This window comes from Pongo pygmaeus, chromosome 3 (assembly GCF_028885625.2).
Source record: "Pongo pygmaeus isolate AG05252 chromosome 3, NHGRI_mPonPyg2-v2.0_pri, whole genome shotgun sequence".
In the NCBI taxonomy this organism is placed as follows: Eukaryota; Metazoa; Chordata; class Mammalia; order Primates; family Hominidae; genus Pongo; species Pongo pygmaeus.
In genome coordinates this window covers 156,738,928-156,758,229 of record NC_072376.2, presented here as the reverse complement: position 1 = coordinate 156,758,229, position 19,302 = coordinate 156,738,928, and the positions used below count along the sequence as shown (strand labels likewise).

Sequence of the window (19,302 nt, the reverse complement as noted above, 5' to 3'; positions counted from 1 at the left end):
TGAGGAAAATACATACAGCTATAACCTCAGTATTTTCCATAGGTCAGATTGGTATCGCTTAATAATTTGGGTCTAGGGTCTATATAAATAAATTATTATGAAAATAGATGTGACTATATGGCATATCATTGACAGTTTTTATTATCATTATTTCTGGAAAGAATCTAATAATAAAGTGACAATTTGCTCTCACATATAAAAGTTTCCAAAGTTCATTTCCTACCTAACCACCTATTGCATTAAGCACTGCCTTGACTCTAAAGTTGAACAAATCAGCCCCTTATTAATCAGGTAGAATTCAGGTAGATGTTTTTTTCCCTCCCTAAAACTTGCCTGGCAAAAATTTTCCTATCATAGTAACATTCTTTATGGCTATAACTAGTTAAGAATATTACCACATATCCAAGCAGGGCTGAGGGGCAGAGCTGCCACTCAGGTGGGCCTGGAGAATGGAGTAGACAGAGCATCCAGCCAAAGAGGATTCTCAAACCTCCAAATCTAGTGGAATTTTCTCTGCCGGGTTTCAGACTTGCCTAGGACCCATAACCTCATTTTTCCATCTGATTTCACCCTTTCGGAATGGAAATGTCTACCCTATGCCTGTCCCACTGTTGTATTTTGGAAGCAGATAACTTGCCTAGTTTCCCAGGTTCACAGCTGCAGAGGATTTTTTTCCTGGGTGAGTCATTCTCCATAACTCATCCATGATTGATTAAGATGATATTTGGATGATATTTGGGACTTAGAGTTGATGCCAGAATGGTTTAAAACTTTAAGAGATGTTGGGATAAGGTGAATCTATTTTTCATGTGAAGAGGGCACGACTTCTAGAGGGCCAGTGTGAGAGCTCTATGAGTTAAATTACATCTCCTAAAATTTGTATGTTGAAGTCCTAACCCCAAGTACTGGAGAATGAGACCTTATTTAGAGATAGGGTCTTTACAGAGATAATCAAGTTCAAATGAGGTCAGTAAAGTGGGCCCTAATCCAGTATTACTGGGGTCCTTAGGAAAAGGTGAAATTTAGACACAGAGACACAGATAGAGGAAAGACAATGTGAACAGACATAGAAAGAGGCCACTAGCTAAGAGTCAAAAAGAAAGACCTGGAAGAGATTCTTTCCCTAACAGTCCTCAGGAGGAGCCACCTCTCAATATCTTCATTCTGGACTTCCAGCCTCCAGAACTGTGAGACAATAGATTTTTGTGGTTTAAGCCACCCCTAAACCTGTAGTGCCTTGTTACAGCAGTCCTAGAAAACTAATGCCACACCATTTAACATTAACACAGAGTATTTTACAGAATTAGAAAAATATATTCTAAAACTCATTTGGAACCAAAAAAGAGTCCAAATAACCAAAGCATCCTAAACAAAAATAACAAAACTGAAGCTATCACATTGCCTGACTTCAAACTACACTCTAAGGCTACAGCAGCCAAAACAGCATGGCACTGGTTTAAAAAACAAACAAACAAACAACAACAACAACAAAAAATAGACAAGTTGAACAGAATAGAAAACCTAGAATTAAACCTGCACACCTACAAATATCTGATCTTTGACAAAATCAACAAAAATAAGCAATGAGGAAATGACTCCCTATTCAATAAATGGTGCTGGGATAGTTGGCTAGCCATATGCAGAAGAAACTGGACCTTACCTCTCACCACATATAAAAATTAACTCAAGATGGGATTTAAATGTAACACTTCCAACTACAAAAATCCTAGAAGAAAACCTAGGAAATACCCTTCTCAATATAGGCTTTGGCAAAGAATTTATGACTAAGTTCCCAAAAACAATTGAAACAACAACAACAAAAAAACTTGACAAGTAGAACCTAATTAAAGAGCTTCTGCACAGCAAAAGAACTTACCAATAGAGTAAACAGAAAGCCTAAAGAATGGGAGAAAATATCTGCAAACTATGCATCGCATCTGATACGGTTTTTTTGTTTGTTTGTTTTGTTTTGTTTTGTTTTGACAGAGTCTCGCTCTATCAGCCAGCCTGGAGTGCAGTGGCACAATCTCAGCTCACTGCAACCTCTGTCTCCTGGGCTCAAGCAATTCTCCTGCCTCAGCCTACCAAGTAGCTGGGATTACAAGAATGTTCCACCACACCCAGCTAATTTTTGTATTTTTAGTAGGATGGGGTTTCACCATGTTGGCCAGGATGGTCTCGAACTCCTGACCTCAGGTAATCCGCCCACCTTGTCCTCCCAAAGTGCTTGGATTACAGGCGTGAGCCACCGTGGCTGGCCGACACAGTTCTAATATATAGAATCTACAAGGAACTTAAATCAACAAGCAAAAAAAAAAAAAATCAAAGTTCAATGAAAGAATGGGCAAAGGATATGAACAGACACTTCTCAAAAGAAGACATGCACGCAGCCAATAAACATAGGAAAAACGCTCCACATAACTAATCATCAAAGATATCAAAGAAGTGCAGATCAAAACCACAATGAGATACCATCTCACACCAGTCAGAATGGCAATTATTAAAAAGTCAAAAAATAACAGATGCTGGCAAAACTGCAGAGGAAAGAGAGTACTTATACACTGTCAGTGGGAATGCAAACTCATTCAGCTACTGTGGAAAGCAGTCTGGAGATTTCTCAAAGTACTTAAAACAGAACTACCATTCAACCCAGCAATACCACTACTGGGTATATACCCCAAGGAAAATAGTTTATCCTATCAGAAAGACACCTGCACTCATGTGTTCATTGCAGTGCTATTCACAATAGCAAAGACTTGGAATCAACCTAGGTGTCCATCAATGTGGTACATATACACCATGGAATACTATACAGCCATAAAAAAGAATGAAATTGTGTCCTTTGCAGCAACATGTATGCAGCTGGAGGCCATTATCCTAAGCAAACTGACACAGTAACAGAAAATCAAATATCACATGGTCTCACTTACAAGTGGAAGGTAAACATTGAATACACATGAGTGTAAAGATGGGAACAATAGACACTGGGGACTACTAGATGGGGAGAGAGGGAGAAGGATGTAGGCTGAAGACCACCTGTTGGTTCTTCAAAGTGGTTGTTTTACTTTGTTTTACTATGCTCAATGCCCGAGTGACAGGATCATTGGGATCCCAAGCCTCAGCATCACACAACATACTCACGTAACAAACCTGCTCGTGTACCCTTTAATCTATAATAAAAGTTGAAATTATTTTTTTTAAAATTAACATAAAAACATGTTAATGTTTTTCCCAGCTTTATTGATATATAATTGACAAATAAACGTTTTTTACATTTAAAGTGCGTAACATGATGTTTTGGTATACAAAGTCATTGTGAAATAATTGCCACAATTAAACTAATTAACTTATTTATCACCTCACATAGTTTGTGTGTGTATGTGTGGTGAGAATATTTAAGACCTTAGCAAATTTCAAGTATACAGTACAGTATTGTTAACTATAGGCACCGTGTTATACATTAGATCTCTACAACTTATTAAACCTGCATAACTGAAACTTTGTACCCTTTGACCAACATCTTCCAAAAACATATTAATGTTTAAATGATAACATTTGTATGATATTTGAACATCTATGCAATAGCTACTGGTCATATTTTGTAGGTATGATAATAACATACTGTATGATATAAAATCATATAGTAAGATATTGCTGAAGACATTAATTCTCAGAAAACATATTTAATGAAGGTAGAATCATATTTCAATAGTCATGTATTTCCTACCCATATTCTGCACTTTTGCTATTGATCAAAGGGGGAAACATCACAATGGAATGCTCTGAGAGGACATGCAAAATAAAAAAAAACTGAGAAGTAATTGTAATTTTATCTAACTGACAAATATACTAACAAGTCATTTTCAGAATTTATCTGAGCTTTCAACTTCAGTGCTAAAGTCATGATTATAATGTGGAATGGATCGTATTTTAAGAAAGACAAAAGCTGATCTAGTAAAATGACGTAATTCTTCATCAGACAAAACCTGTAGACTAATAAATAGGACTATGCCTAAAAGCCAGACTTTTATTAACTCATTCAAATTGAATTAATGGAGACCCCAAATAATGTGCAAAGTAATGTTATCTTTAAGTCATTTTGAGATTAGATTCAACTAAAAGTTCTCAAAAAAAAACAGCGCCAATTAAGTACTATCACTCGTTCATCATCATTTTTCTTCTAAAATTTGAAACTATTTAAAAGGAAATCTCTATTTAAATAGGCATTGTACTTGTATATACTATAAATAGAACAAAGAATACATAGTACATTAGAAAAACACCCAATCTTTTAGCTTTGATTCTTGTTTTACATCTGTTCCTAGTGCTTTTCTTTGAAATAAAAGTTACTTCTTTTATATGTTGTATGATTTAAAGGAAGATGATCAATTATCATGTTTTAATTTAGTGCTGAATAACCCCTTTTGTTCTTCCAAGGTCTTATTTTCAGCCAACATTGAGAGTTTGAATCAGCTCTTTGTGATGGTCCAGAGCAAGATAGAGCCTTCTTCACCTACCTCGCACAGGCTGCCTTCTTATGAATGCCTTCCTGTCCATCGTTTTCTCTGAGTAGTGACAGCCTGAACAGGAACTTTGAGAGTCAGGGATCATGTAGCCAACAGCCTAAAGGATGGCTCTTTCCAGCATGAGAGAGCTCCAGACACCTGCTCTATTCTAGATGCTAGTTGATGTCTCAGAAGAACAGGGAAAACATTCATTTCCCTCTTCCCTCTTTTTCCACACCACTCAGTTCTCAAATGGCTCTGACGTTATCAATGGACTTGACTTTCTTATTTATTTATTTATTTATTTATTTTTTGAGACGGAGTCTCACTCTGTCGCCCAGGCTGGAGTGCAGTGGCGCAATCTCAACTCGCTGCAAACTCCGCCTCCCGGGTTCACACCATTCTCCTGCCTCAGCCTCCCAAGTAGCTGGGACTACAGGCGCCCGCCACCACACCCGGCTAATTTTTGTATTTTTAGTAGAGACGGGGTTTCACCGTTTTAGCCAGGATGGTCTCGATCTCCTGATCTCGTGATCCACCCACCTCAGCCTCTCAAAGTGCTGGGATTACAGGCATGAGCCACCGCGCCCAGCCTGTACCTTGACTTTCAACCACCTTTTTTGAAGGCAAGCGAAATAGGATGACCAGTAGTTTGTTGGGAATGTTTTAAAAGTTAATGAATGCAGCATCACTTTTTTGATATATGCTGAGTGGTTATTCCCATTGGGTATGATGATCTTCTCCTTGCTCCATTGTATGGAGCCTGCCTTTACCAACATCCCATCATGTGTAGAGGCACAGAGAATAATGGTGCCCATCCCGGAGGGCATGGAGAACCTAGCCCAGATTTATGCAAAGAAAGACATGGCCCTGAAATGTAGTTATTGAGGTGGAGCTGCAGCTACTGCATTCTTCAGGTTGGGAGAGACTCACAGAAAATGCAGGTGCCCCACTGAGTCCATATGTAATGGAAGCAAAGGTGGCTTGGCCACTGACAGGCTGTGTGACTTAGTTTAGTTAACTTCTCTGAAGCTGCAGTCCCCACAGGTTACAAATGGTTTGGATGCCATTTTAATGTTTTGTTTTCCATGTTTTGTTTTGTTTTGTTTTACTCGTAGTCTCCCTGGAGCATGTTCTTCTAAGAGCCCACTGGTGACCCAATTAGAGCAAAGCCTCTAAATAGGCTTTACTGAAGTACATCATTGCTAAACATTTGCAAGCAACCTGATTCAAGGCATTCATGGTGTGACATGTGGGGTTTAAGATCTTTTGTTTCTCCAGCTGGTAGAGAAAAAATAACTTCCACAAAGATCAGGTTAGATAGCTGGTCTTGGCTCCATTAGTTTGGGGGAATGGGGACTGCTGTTCTAGTGCTTCCTGGTTCATGAGGTGAGAACTTTTCCTACCTGTTCCCAGTAACTTCTGAAAGCTGGATGTGACTTTTCTAAAAATGGACTCTCTCTCTGCCAAAGCACACTCAGGATATTTGGACACATAGTCTCCCTTCTATGACCTATTTAATGCCATTTATTCTATGTACCTCAGGGCAGAGCCAGTTATTTATGAAGTGCAGCATGATGGAAAGTTGCCCTGAAGTGACAGGGGTATTTAAGAAGTCCTTCCCTATAGGACATACTTTTAGTTATAGTGGAATTAACTCACAAGGTAAAATTTTTCTACTTAACTCCTGTAAGTCTCAATTTCTTATCTATAATTATAATAATTACTTACATTTATTGAGTGCTTACTGTGTGCCAGGCACTATTCAAAGCCTTTTATGTGTAGTAATCTGTTTAATTCTTATGATAGCTGTATGAAGTGGGATCTGTTACTATATATAAATTAGAAATATGACACATAACCAGCTTGCAGGGGTTTTTCACAATGATCACATAATGTAGGGCTTATGAAAACCTTGGGCATCCTTCCCACTTAATGACAGACTTGATGCAGCTCAGGTTTAAAGAATAAATTTGGATTAATGAGAGAATGAAGTACAATATGGATAGTGAAATTGACGTGTGAAAAGAAAATTTTGGTAATATAAATATTTGGCTAGAAATCAAATTTGAATTTTCTAAACAGAGCTTCCACTGACCTCTAATGAACTGGCATATTCTGAGGAAAGACGAAAGAAGTCATCCTACACTTGCACTGGTTTCTCCTGCCTGACACCTAGACGGCATAGTATGTCGATCACTACTTCTGATTCTCTTTCATTTTTCTATTCATTCATTCATTCAATCAATCAATCAATCAACAAATACTTATTACATACCTGCTATGTGCCAGTCCTTGGCATAAGCACTAAGTATCAGCGGTGAACATTACATACTCCCTGCTCTCCTGTAGCTTAAAGCCAAACAGGGAAGACAGACACTAATCGACCTGTACATGAATAAATAATTACAGAGATTTTGCAACATGGTTTGAAGAGCATTTGAAAAATGCTTCCTGAAGAAATGAGACTTAAACTGGGAGGTAGAAGAGAAACTAGAAAGGTGTGGCAACATTAACAATATGAGAGATAGTTATAGGAGTTTGCCAGATGGAAGTTACTAATGACCTTAGTGAAAGTTTTTTTGGTGTGTCTAAGGTGGAAACCAGACTGGGAGTGCCCTAAAGAGACAATGAGTGAGAGGTGAAGAAATGGAGACAGTAATGAAATAAAAAAACCCTTTCAAGACATTTAATGGTGAAAAAGAGGTGAAGGGAATATATGCTGAAGAGGGAAGGTCAGAGGACAAAAATATAAATATAGTAGTTTAGTTTTCTGTTATCTCAGCTGCCCACATCCATCTCTACTTCCAGTGAAAATAGCATAGAAAAAAGATACTTGTCCCAAAGTGAGTGAGTGTGCTTGAAAAAGAACCAAAACTGCACTCCTATAAGAATATTCATTTGGTAACTTTAATATATGCAAACTAATAAAAGTTCTACCATAAAAACCCATCCTTTGGACAAGGCAGCAGCTTTATAAAATGTAATATAATGACTCATTTACGATGAAACTTTACCTGTGTTTCAATTAAAAATATATTTTTAAATAATATTTTTCCAGATACACTGAATTAATACTGTATAATTAGGCTAAACACATATTGATTCAAACTTATTATCTCAAAATTCTGTTGTATGAACAAATCTGTGTGCTAATGGGGCACACTAACATTCAACTAAAGTGAATTGTATAGACCCATAGCATTTCACTGGATGATTAAATTAAATGTTTAGAGAGAAAATTAAATCTTTCAAGTCACTAGCAGATTATTTTTGCTCTGGAAATCAGCTGATGTCGTTGCTGCTGTGAATAAAACAGGCATTTGTAACACTGTAAAAAACTAAAAGAATAACTTGGAGATGACATTTAAAGATTTCTATTCCCCCTTGAAGCCATTTCTATCAATATAGTTTGTAGACATCTATTTTTACTGTCATCAAAAAGTCTCTCACATTCACATTAATTTTATAAGGAAGCATGTTACTACTACTACTACTTTATTTATAGAAAAAGATTACTCTGCACTGTAACTAAATTGGCTATTTTAAAACTTACAAATTAATAGGATTCTGTTAAGTACCTAACACTACATCCATAGTCACCTTCATCTGAAAGCCATGAAGAGCCTGATTCCAGGTGTTAAATGATTGAGCCCCAGAAATTGATCCAAGTATTCTGCTACTGTTTCCTTTGACATCCTACCCTCTGGCTACTGTCTACGAAGAAAGTAATTAGAAAACAGCATGTCTAATAAACTAACAGGCAAGTCACTGTTGATCAGATATGGAAACCACATTCTAAGAAAACGGAAGGAAGCCGAGCCGCACACCTGATTGTGTTATGTGAGACCCAGTGACAATAAAAAAAAAAAAACAAAAAAAACAGATTACAAGCTATTCAAGTTTGGGTGCTGATTTTCTTTTTCAAAACCTGAGCAGAAGAAAAATGTCAGGGTTGTTTGGAAGCACCAAATTACAAGATCCTGAATAAGCTGCTTCATCAGACAGACAGCTAGAAAATCCTATTTGCAAAATAGCTCCCACCAGCTTCTCTTATGTCCGAAGTGAGACTCAGTTTTTGGCTAGAAAATACACTCCTGTCAGCGGTAAGGAAGAGGAATGGTGTCTCTCCCCCTTTTCAGAAACACCATTCCCTGGATGAATGGACAACAAGAGCGCAATCTCACAGACGCAGGACTGACCCGAGTACAGTCACCGTCTCTCTCCCAACCCTGAGGGACAATCCCTTTGTGGCACCCGGGGAAGAGAGTATCCAGACAGCTGGTCGGAGTCTGGCAGCGCGGGCAGCAGTGCGGCGGCCACGGCTCCGGGCACAAAGGTGTGTAAGGTAGGCTGGGTGAAGCGCCCAGGAGCGGAGGGGAGAGCGCTGCACCCTCGCTAAGTCTCGCCGCGCTGGGCGCGTATCTGGGGTTCCCAGAAGCCAGCAGAGAGAGACTTGGGACCGGGGCTGAGCAGGAAGTGGGCAGAGCCCCTTCCCCCGCTGCCGTTACCTGCAGTAGCCGAAGCGCAGCCGCTGGCTCTTGCTGGATCCGCGCGTCGGCTACCGACTGGACAGCAGCTACTGCCTCTACTGCCTGCACCTGCGGCTCAGCGGATCCCTCTTTGCACAGGGCACCCCACCCCTGGAATCCCAACGCCAGGAGCCATCCGCGGCCATGGCGGGGGCTTCTCGGCACCCGACTGGGACGCCCCGGCAGCTCCTTGTGGCACTCGCCTGCCTGCTCTTGAGTCGCCCCGCGCTGCAGGGACCGGCATCCTCGCTTGGGACCGAGCCCGACCCGGCGCTTTACCTGCCCTCCCGGGGTGCGCTTGACGGCACTCGCCCCAACGGCCCCAGCGTGCTGATTGCCAACCCTGGACTCCGGGTGCCCCTGGGTCGTTCCCTTTGGCTCGACCCGCTCCGGGATCTGGTGATTGGAGTGCAGCCGGGGGACCGGTGCGAAGTCACGGTACTGGACGCCCTGCCGCGGCTCAAGGGCGCGCTCTCCCCGCGCCGCTTCCCCTGCACCTTCCGGCCCCGCCAAGTCCAGTACACTCACTTTGGCTCCCACAGCCCCGGACGCGCCCGGGTGCTGCTGCAGCTGCGCTACGACGCCCCGACACACACGCTGGTGCTGCCCTTCACGCTGGCGGTGGACTTGGTCTTCTCCCAGCTGGAGCTGGTGACGCGCAACAGGCCTTTGGTAGTGGAGAAGCTGCGGGGCTGGAGCCGCGCCATCGACAGGAGAGTGCTGGACTTCGCCTCCCTGAAGTCTGGAGCCACGGCCACCCGCAGGTGCCGGCTCACCCCACTTCCTCACGAGGATGGCCCCCTGCCCAAGTACGGGAGCTTGGTGGACGCGGTGGGGGCCCCTCTCCCCAGGGGCAAGGGCGTAGACTGTGAGGCTTTCCTCCGTGCTGGAGTACGCTATCAGCACACCGCCACCTCCTCGCCCAATCGGGACTACGTGCCCATGATGGTGGAGCTGCTGGAGCCTGAGGGCCAAGACGCTGGGTCCGCGGGTGTGCTGGTGTGCGAGCACTTCCAGCTGCTGGTGAGGATCCGCGGGGGAGCCGAGAACACACCGCCCAGGCCCAGCTGCATGGCCACGATGATGATGGAGGTGGATCCATTGGTGCTGACAGCCCTGACGCCTGACGCACTGGCCGCGGAGGACGTCGAGTCAGACCCTGGTGACCTGGTGTTCAACATTCTGAACGCCCCCACTCCCCCACCAGGGCACCTGGGGCAACAGGGCTACGTGGTCAGCACCGACGACCCTCTAGGGCTTCCAGTCTCCTTCTTTACCCAGCAGGAGCTGAGGGAGCTGAAGATTGCCTATCAGCCCCCTACAGAGAACTCCCATGGGGAGCACCTCTTTCAGCTGGAGCTGGAGGTGGTGGACGGAGACGGCGCTGCCTCAGACCCCTTTGCCTTCATGGTGACAGTGAAATCCATGAATACTCTGGTCCCAGTGGCTAGCCATAACAGGGGACTTGTGCTTTTTGAAGGTCAGTCAAGGCCCTTGTCCAGCACCCACAGCGTTCCTATCAGTGATAAAGATAACCTGGAAGAGGTGAAAATGGCTGCAGTCAGGGGCTTGAGACATGGGCAGCTGGTGGTGTTTGGGGCACCTGCTGGGTGCAAGTATTTCACACCAGCGGACCTGGCAGCAGGGCGAGTGGTGTATCAGCATGATGGCAGCAACACCTACAGTGATAACATCATCTTCCGGATGGAGGACGGGCACCACCAAGTGGAATTCCTCTTTCCCCTCACCATCCTACCTGTGGATGATGAACCACCAATGGTCAATACTAACACAGGACTCTCACTGACTGAAGGGCAGGTGGTCCAGATCTCTCCCTTTGTACTGAGTGCTACTGATATTGACTCTGAGGACTCAACCATCCACTTTGTGCTGGAGAACCAGCCCCTAGAAGGAAATGAGGAAGAGCCTCAGTGGGAGTTGGCCCCTGGTTCCTCCCACTCAGGCCACTACCTGGGGGACCTGTTGCTGCGGCAGGCTGAACTACCTCTCTCCACTGAAGATGAAGACTGGCACTACATGGAAAAGGAAGGGCTTTATGAGAAAGTGGTGACTGAGTGGCTACAGAGAGACATAATGGAAGGGAGACTCTTCTACCGCTATCTTGGACCACACAGCCCTCAATCTGTAATGGTCCAGCTGGCTTTCCATGTGCAGGATGACCATGACCCACCCAATCTCTCCAACCAGCACATTTTCACCATCAAGGTCCATCCAGTGGATATACTGAGTCCACAGCTGTATCCAGGAACTACACTGGAAATGACTGTACAAGAATACCAACTCACTCACTTCCAGAAGAATTTCCTCCAATACATTGACGAGGACTCTGATGACCAGAACCTATGGTACACCCTACTGACACTCCCGACTGACATAGATGGCAACCACCAAGTCCGGGCTGGAGAAATTGTGCTCACTGGTTCACCAAACACACTCATCATGCACTTCACCCAAGCCCAGGTAAATCAGCATAAAGTTGCCTACCAGCCTCCACAGAAGTTGGGTATTGCACCACGGGTTGTGCAGTTTACTTACCAGGTGGAAGATGCTGCAGGCAATAGCGTGCCAGGCACGTTCACATTATTCCTGCAACCTGTGGACAACCAGCCCCCAGAAGTCACCAACAGAGGCTTTACTATCTTAGAGGGAGGCAGCTTTAACCTCAGTAGTAATGAGCTGCATGTTACAGACCCAGACACAGACATTGACCAAATTGTCTTCATATTAGTCCGGGGTCCCCAACATGGACACTTGCAGTACTTTAAAAAATGTATGGTCCCAGGGGAATCTTTCATGCAAGCTGATATTATTAATGGGAGTGTCTCTTACCAGCATGGCAGAGACCAGACGACTACCAGTGACACTTTCCATCTGGAAGTAAGTGATGGGGTGCACCATATACCCATCACCGTCCCAATTTCTGTGCATCCCAATGTGGCTAACAGAAGTCCTAGGATCTCTCTCAGAAGTAGTTCATTATTGGATGTTTCTATAGATGTACTAGAGAATAAAGCCACTGAAATTACCATGGGTGTCATCCATGGCAAAAGGAAGGATGTAGGTGACTTGATGCTGTCTTTCATTGTAAAGGATAGCCCCAAATTGGGCAGTATTCTGGTAAATGGTTTGCCCACAGAACGATTCACCCAAGAGGATCTCATCAATGAGAGAGTAGCCTATGTCCACACTGGAGGTGAAGTTGGTTTTCAAAAGCAGCACGATGCCTTCAGCCTCATCCTCTCCAATGATTCTTACCAATGGGTAGTGGGGAATAGCATAATAGAGAGAGTACAGGTACAAGTAACTGTGCTGCCTGTGGACAATGTGGGACCCAAGGTCTTGGTAGGGGAGTCCTTCATTGTCTATGAAGGTGAGAAGAACTCTTTGACCTTACAACATCTCCATGTTGAAGATGTGGACACTCCTCAAGATGAACTCCTCTGCACAGTGACTAGTCAGCCAGCCTCTGGCTACCTGGAAAAGATTGCACGAGCTCCTGGTTCAAAAATGTCCCAGTCTGGTAGCCCCATCAGTGCTTTCTCCCTCAGAGATGTCCAAGTGAGGCATATCAATTATGTACAGAGTATTCACAAGGGAGTAGAGCCACAAGAGGATCAATTCACGTTTTATTGCTCTGATGGCATCAACTTCTCCCCAAACGTCTTCTTCCCTATAATCATCCTACCCACAAATGATGAGCAGCCTAAACTTTTTGCCCATGAGTTTGAGGTACTAGAGGGGATGAGCCTGGTCATAGACACCCAGCTGCTTAACGGAACAGATGCTGACCTGCCACCGAATGAGCTCCACTTTCAACTCACAGCCCTCCCTCGGCATGGACGAATCATACAGCAGCTGGCTACAGGCAGCCAGCCCATCCACAGCTTCACCCTCAAGGAGATCCAGGAGGCCTCCACCATTGTATATGAGCATGATGACTCAGAGACCAAAGAGGACAGTTTTGAGGTCTGGCTGAGTGACGGCAAGCACACAACCCACAGGAAGGTACCCATTGTAGTGACCCTAGTGGATGATGAAACTCCTCAGCTGACTGTCAACAATGGGCTGAAGGTAGAGAAAGGACACTCTGAGATCATCACAAATCGGATCCTCAAGGCCACAGATCTTGACTCAGATGATAAGAGCCTCAGTTTTGTCCTCCATTCTGGGCCTCAACAAGGGCTTCTACAGAGGCTGAGAAAACCCAGAGGAGAAGTGAGGAACAATCTTACTCTGGGAATGAACTTTACCCAGGATGAGATTAACAGAGGCCTCATCTGCTATATCCACACAGGCCAAGAAGGGATTGTTGACATTATCAAGTTTGATGTTACTGATGGGGTTAACACTTTGACAGACCACTACTTCTACGTCACCATTGGCAACTTACACAGGGTCTTCCCTGAGGTAATCAGCAAAAGGATCACCTTGACAGAAGGTGCCAGAGTGACCCTTACCAACAATCTGCTTAGCAACAGTGACATCAACAGCTCTGACGAACATTACTTTAGTATTACACGGGCTCCAAGCCTGGGTCACTTAGAAAGTTCTGACCATGCTGGGGAACCCATTGCCTCTTTCACTCAGCTTCAATTGGCTAGCAACAAAATATCCTATGTCCATACTTCAAATGATGAGAAAAAGATGGACAGCTTTGAGTTTCAAGTGATCAATGGACTCTACCCTGTGTTCAGAACCTTCAGGATCTTCATCACTGATGTGGATAATAAGAAACCTATCCTGACCATCCATAGACTAACACTACAGAAAGAGGATAGCCAACTGATCACTCTCCTTGAATTGACGGTGGAAGACAAGGATACCCCAGATGATCTTATTCTCTTTACCATCACGCAGGTCCCTATGCATGGCAAGATTTTGTACAATGGTAGCCGTGCTGTGACCACTTTCACCAAGCAAGACCTGAACAAGAACCTGATTAGCTACAAGCATGACGGCAGTGAGACCACTGAAGATAGTTTCTCCTTGACTGTGACAGATGGCACTCACACTGATTTCTATGTCCTACCAGACACTGCCCTGGTGACACACAAACCTCAAGTAATGAGGGTCCAGATAAGATCATTAGACAATAGGCTTCCTCATATTACTATCAACAGGGGTGCCCTAGCCTTGAAGCACTTTCACACTGGACACATGGGCTTCCTGATTACCAGCAAGTCTCTGAAGGCAGAAGATCAGGACAGCCCCCACAGGCTTCTGAAGTATAAAGTGACCAGAGGACCAGAGCATGGATTCATTATCAACACTGGCCTTGGAAACCAGAGCACTCGAGTGTTTACACAAGGTTAGTATGCATTCTTCCCTGACTATTCTGTCCCTCTCCTTCATTGGATCAGATCTCTCAGCTTTGTGTAAAATTGTCCTGATATCAGCCATTTGCAGTAAGATTCTTGTTCTAATAAAATACAGTGAAGCGTGAAACTGTTCTAAAAACAAAAAAGGCAACAAGTCCTTTTTCATCAATTTCATCAGAACGACCATTTAACAGAAACTCACAGATATTTCATAAAGTTGTAGTTATACCTTAAGACTGCTAAACACAGGAGGACAGCTTCTGCTTCTGAAATATTATAAGATAACGTTATATTAATTCTGATAATATCAGATTGATTTTGAATTTTAAGAATGGCATACAGAAATCATTTGCATAGTTACTACTAAGTCCAGATTTTTGAAGATGTTTGGTATCTAGATTTTGGATATAAATTCCTACATTGTTCATTTTTATTATACTATTCAAATGTAATTTCTACATCTAATAAAAGCACAGAACTGTTTGCCTGAGATTATTTTTTCTTTTATATTTGGTGTCACTACTAATCATGAGCTACAGGCAGGTCCCTCTACTTTCCCAAGTGATGTGATACCCGCTGGCTTTTAAATGCTGTTTATGTTGTCATAACTTTTTAGATAGCTCTGTGCATGAAATTTCCCACACATGATACATGTAAACCTAGATGCAAACTCAGAGGAAAACTTACACATGTTTAAAAAACAGTTTGGTTACATTTTCAGAATTGCTTCTAAAGCAAATGAAATCATATGTGGTTCTCCATGGCACGTGTATACCTATGTAACAAACCTGCACGTTATGCACATGTATCCCAGAACTTAAAGTATAACAACAACAAAAAAAGAAATAATGCAATCACAACAGTGATAACATTTTCAAATATTAAACTTATATAAACTTTAAACAATAAAATATATGTGGTTCTATAAGAATTATTCTATAAACAAACACCCCTGAAAGCAAATTATTTTTAAAATACTATTACCAATATAAAAACATAATTATAGACCTTCATAACAAATTATTATCCAAGAGAATAGCCAATAGGAAAAAAAATCATGATTTTATTCTCATTTTCTTTTTTCTTAGGATGCAGTAATTATTCTTGTTTAAATTCATTTTGACAAGTAGTTCATGAGTATCCACAGTTATGTCAAGCTCTATACTTGTGCAGAAGATTCAAAACCAGATAGACCTGGCTCTCCATAGAGGGCCAGGATGTTGTAAAGCAGACGTAACTAGAATGCCCTCCTTGCTGGGCTTCAGCACCCAGAGAATATGCACATAGTAGCACTGTGACAAAGTCAGGGTTTCTTAACTTTTATTTTAGGTTTGGAGGTACATGTGAAGGTTTGTTACATACTTAAACTCATGTCAAGCTGGTCTGTTGTACAGATTATTTCATCACCCCGGTATTTAAGCCCAGTACCCAGTAGTTATCTTTTCTGCTCTGCTCCTTCCTCCTACCCTCCACCCTCAAGAAAACACCACTGTCGATTGTTGCTTTCATTGTATTCATGAGTTCTTATCATTTAGCTCCCATTTATAAGTAAGAATATGCAGTATTTTGTTTCCTGTTCCTGAATTAGTTTGTGAAGGATAATAGCCTCCAGCTCTATCCATGGTCCTGAAAAAACAACAACAACAACAACAAAAGACATGATCTAGTTTTTAATGGCTGCATAGTATTCCATGGTGTATATGTAATATATTTGCTTTATCCAAGATGTCATTGATGGACATTTAGGTTGATTCAATGTCTTTGCTATCGTGAGTAGTGCTGCAATGAACATTTGCATGCATGTGTCTTTATGATAGAATGATTTATATTTTGGGGGTGTATACCCACTAATGGGACTGCTGGGTTGAATGATAGTTCTGTTTTGAGCTCTCTGAGGAATCTCCACACTGCTTTCCACAATGGCTGAACTAATTTACACTCCTACCAACAATGTATAGTGTTCCTTTTTCTCTACAATCTCACCAAGCATCTGTTATTTTTTGGCTTTTTAATAATCACCAGTCTGACTGGGGTGAGATGGTACCTCATTGTGACAAAATTTCAAACTAAAGTTTTATTTTTGACATTGTAGCTTCAAGAAGAAGATTCATGTTCACTCAATCATTATTTTCAAATTTATTAATTGGAGTATTTCTATGCCTAATTAAAACTTTGAAGTTGTTAACATACTCATTTTCATTTGTGCCAATATGACTTTGTGTAATGGTTGCTTTTTTTTTTAGCTGATATTGATGAGATGAAGATATCCTATGTTTTGAATGAGGGCAGCAATGCATCAATGGACATCTTCTATTTCTCTGTTGAAGACAATGGTAAGTCATAATAAACCCTTCAAAAGGATTCATGGTTAACTAAAATCAACATAAAATTGGAAAAAAATTAAATCATTTCTGGGCAAGTATAGGCATCATGTAAGCAAGTAATCACAATCAATAATGTCATAATACAAGCAAATTAATTCTTTTTGTTTCACTTATGGTCCTGTGCCAAAAGATTCTTGATAAATAACTTTTTAGGAAGAAAAAGCAATGAGGACTTTGATGAGTGAAATGTGAAGTATTTTATCTGATCTGGATCATGTGTGACATCATATAGGCAAGTGAATCTTACCTTCAAGAGATTCTGTGAATCTAGCTAGTGGTTTCTATCATTCCAAAACGAATTAGAAAATACATCTTCAGATTTTGTTGGGATTTTTATTTGCAGAACTGAATCTTATGGCTCCCTGACCTTAGACTTGAAATCTTTCTGGATGGGGTAAATATATATATATATATATATATATCCCAGCATAGAGGAAAGCTTACTTAAAAACTGCCTGTTTATGCTGCAGCTTGGTCTGTCTACTATTAACTTCAAAGTAGAATAATGGGCAGCATCTAGTTAACAGAAGCCACTTTCTTTACACACCTAGGGATTCAATGATTATGTGGTCAGAAGAAAAATCATTTTGCAGTATGACAGGATAATAGCAGAAATTATCTCTGTGTGCTGCTTGCCACTCAGTAACCTCTTTCAGTACAAATCATTACTCATTCCCAGTAAGTAACCTGCATTTTCTGCCTAAATCATGTGTAATCAGTCAGGAACTGAATTTATTGTAAAGTAGTCCTATATGAGGGGCCATATGGTATACTGACTGAGTTTGAATCCCAACTTGTCCCGTGTGACCTTGAGTAAGTGACCTTGTCCTCTTCATTCATTCCCCCATGTATAAAGTGGTGGTCTTCATACCTAGGTCAAAGAGTTGCTAAGAGGATTGACTAAGATCATAAATGTAAAGCACTTCATAAAAAGTAGGTGCTTTCATCTGATTCTTGTTCTTTTTTAAAAAAATTAATTTAAAGATAGGTGCCCATTAACTAGGTACTTTCTCCCCTTCTGATGAGACTAACTACAGTTGAAACTACTGATCCCTCCTATCCATTTTCTCCCTTAAAGTTTAAAATCAAATCTTCTTTCCCTTTCCCAAGTTCTCAAGAACCATAAGTTACTAAAAAGATGAATTTATGCCTTTAAACAGGTTCATAAATAAATATAAGACATATTTTATATTGAATATTTTCCTTTCTGTTTTTGAAAAGAATGTCACTCTAAAAAGATGTACCTCTGACTCTGACACTATGCTTTGTGGACAACGTTACAAACAAAAATCAGTCTGTGATGACCCTGTAAGGTGAATTTTATGTAGCTACCATGTTTTAACTTTTTTCTATGAGCTAGCCAGTCCCTAAAGACATTATGACTTTTGATCCTCCTACAAAATAAAAAGTAAATGTTATGATGCCCATTTTAAAATGAAGACACCATGGTTGAATAACTTGCCTGAAGTCATACAAGCAATAGGCAAGTAAACTGGAATCAAATCCAGGTCTTGCCAATTCCAAAGCTAGGGCTCTTAACTGCCAACGCAAATCTGTCATCTTACAGTTCTGGAGTTCAGAAATCCAAAATGGTCCTTACTGGAATAGAATCAATGTTTTGACAAGGCTGCATTTTCTTTTTTTTTTTTTAATTTTTCCATAAGTTTTTGGTTGTACAGGTGGTATTTGGTTACAGGAGTAAGTTCTTTGGTGGTGATTTATGAGATTTCTGTGTACCCATCATCCGAACAGTATACACTATTTTTTGCCCCCCTCCCACTCTTCCCCCCAAGTACCCAAAGTCCATTGTGTCATTCTTATGCCTTTGCATCATCATGTCTTAGCTCTCACATATCAGTGAGAACGTATGATGTTTGGTTTTCCATTCCTGAGTTAATTCATTTAGAATAATAGTCTCCAATCTCATCCAGGTCACTGCAAATGCTGTTAATTCATTCCTTTTATGGCTGCATAGTATTCCATCGTATATACATACCACAGTTTCTTTATCCACTCGTTTATTGATGGGCATTTGGGTTGGTTCCATGATTTTGCAATTGTGAATTGTGCTGCTATAAACATGCGTGTGCAAGTACCTTTTTCAAATAATGACTTCTTTTCCTCTGAGTAGATACCTAGTAGTGGGATTGCTGGATCAAATGGTAGTTCTACTTCTAGCTCTTTAAGGAATCTCCACACTATTTTCTGTAGTGGCTGTACTAGTTTACATTCCCACCGGCAGTGTAGAAGTGATCCCTGATTAATAAACACATCCATGCCAAAATCTACTGCTTTTTTAAAATTATTTGTTCAATTATTGCCATTCTTGCAGGAGTGAGGTGGTATCTCATTGTGGTCTTGATTTACATTTCCCTGATTATTAGTGATGTTGGGCATTTTTTCATGTTTGTTGGTCATTTGTATATCTTCTTTTGAGAATTGTCTATTCATGTCCTTAGCCGACTTTTTGATGGGATTGTTTTTTTCTTACTGATTTGTTTGAGTTCGTTGTAAATTCTGGATATTAGTCCTTTGTCAGATA

At 41.5% G+C, this 19,302-nt stretch overlaps 1 protein-coding gene across 1 annotated transcript in view; it reads left to right on the top strand.

The window, feature by feature from the left end:
• The first annotated feature begins 9,181 nt into the window (after window positions 1-9,181).
• FREM3 (FRAS1 related extracellular matrix 3) overlaps window positions 9,182-19,302 on the top strand; it is a 125,669-nt gene continuing 115,548 nt past the window's right edge. Inside the window, 2 exon segments of the mRNA XM_054486057.1 lie at window positions 9,182-14,366; window positions 16,620-16,709. Of these exon segments, the coding sequence (XP_054342032.1) occupies window positions 9,182-14,366; window positions 16,620-16,709 (5,275 nt within the window).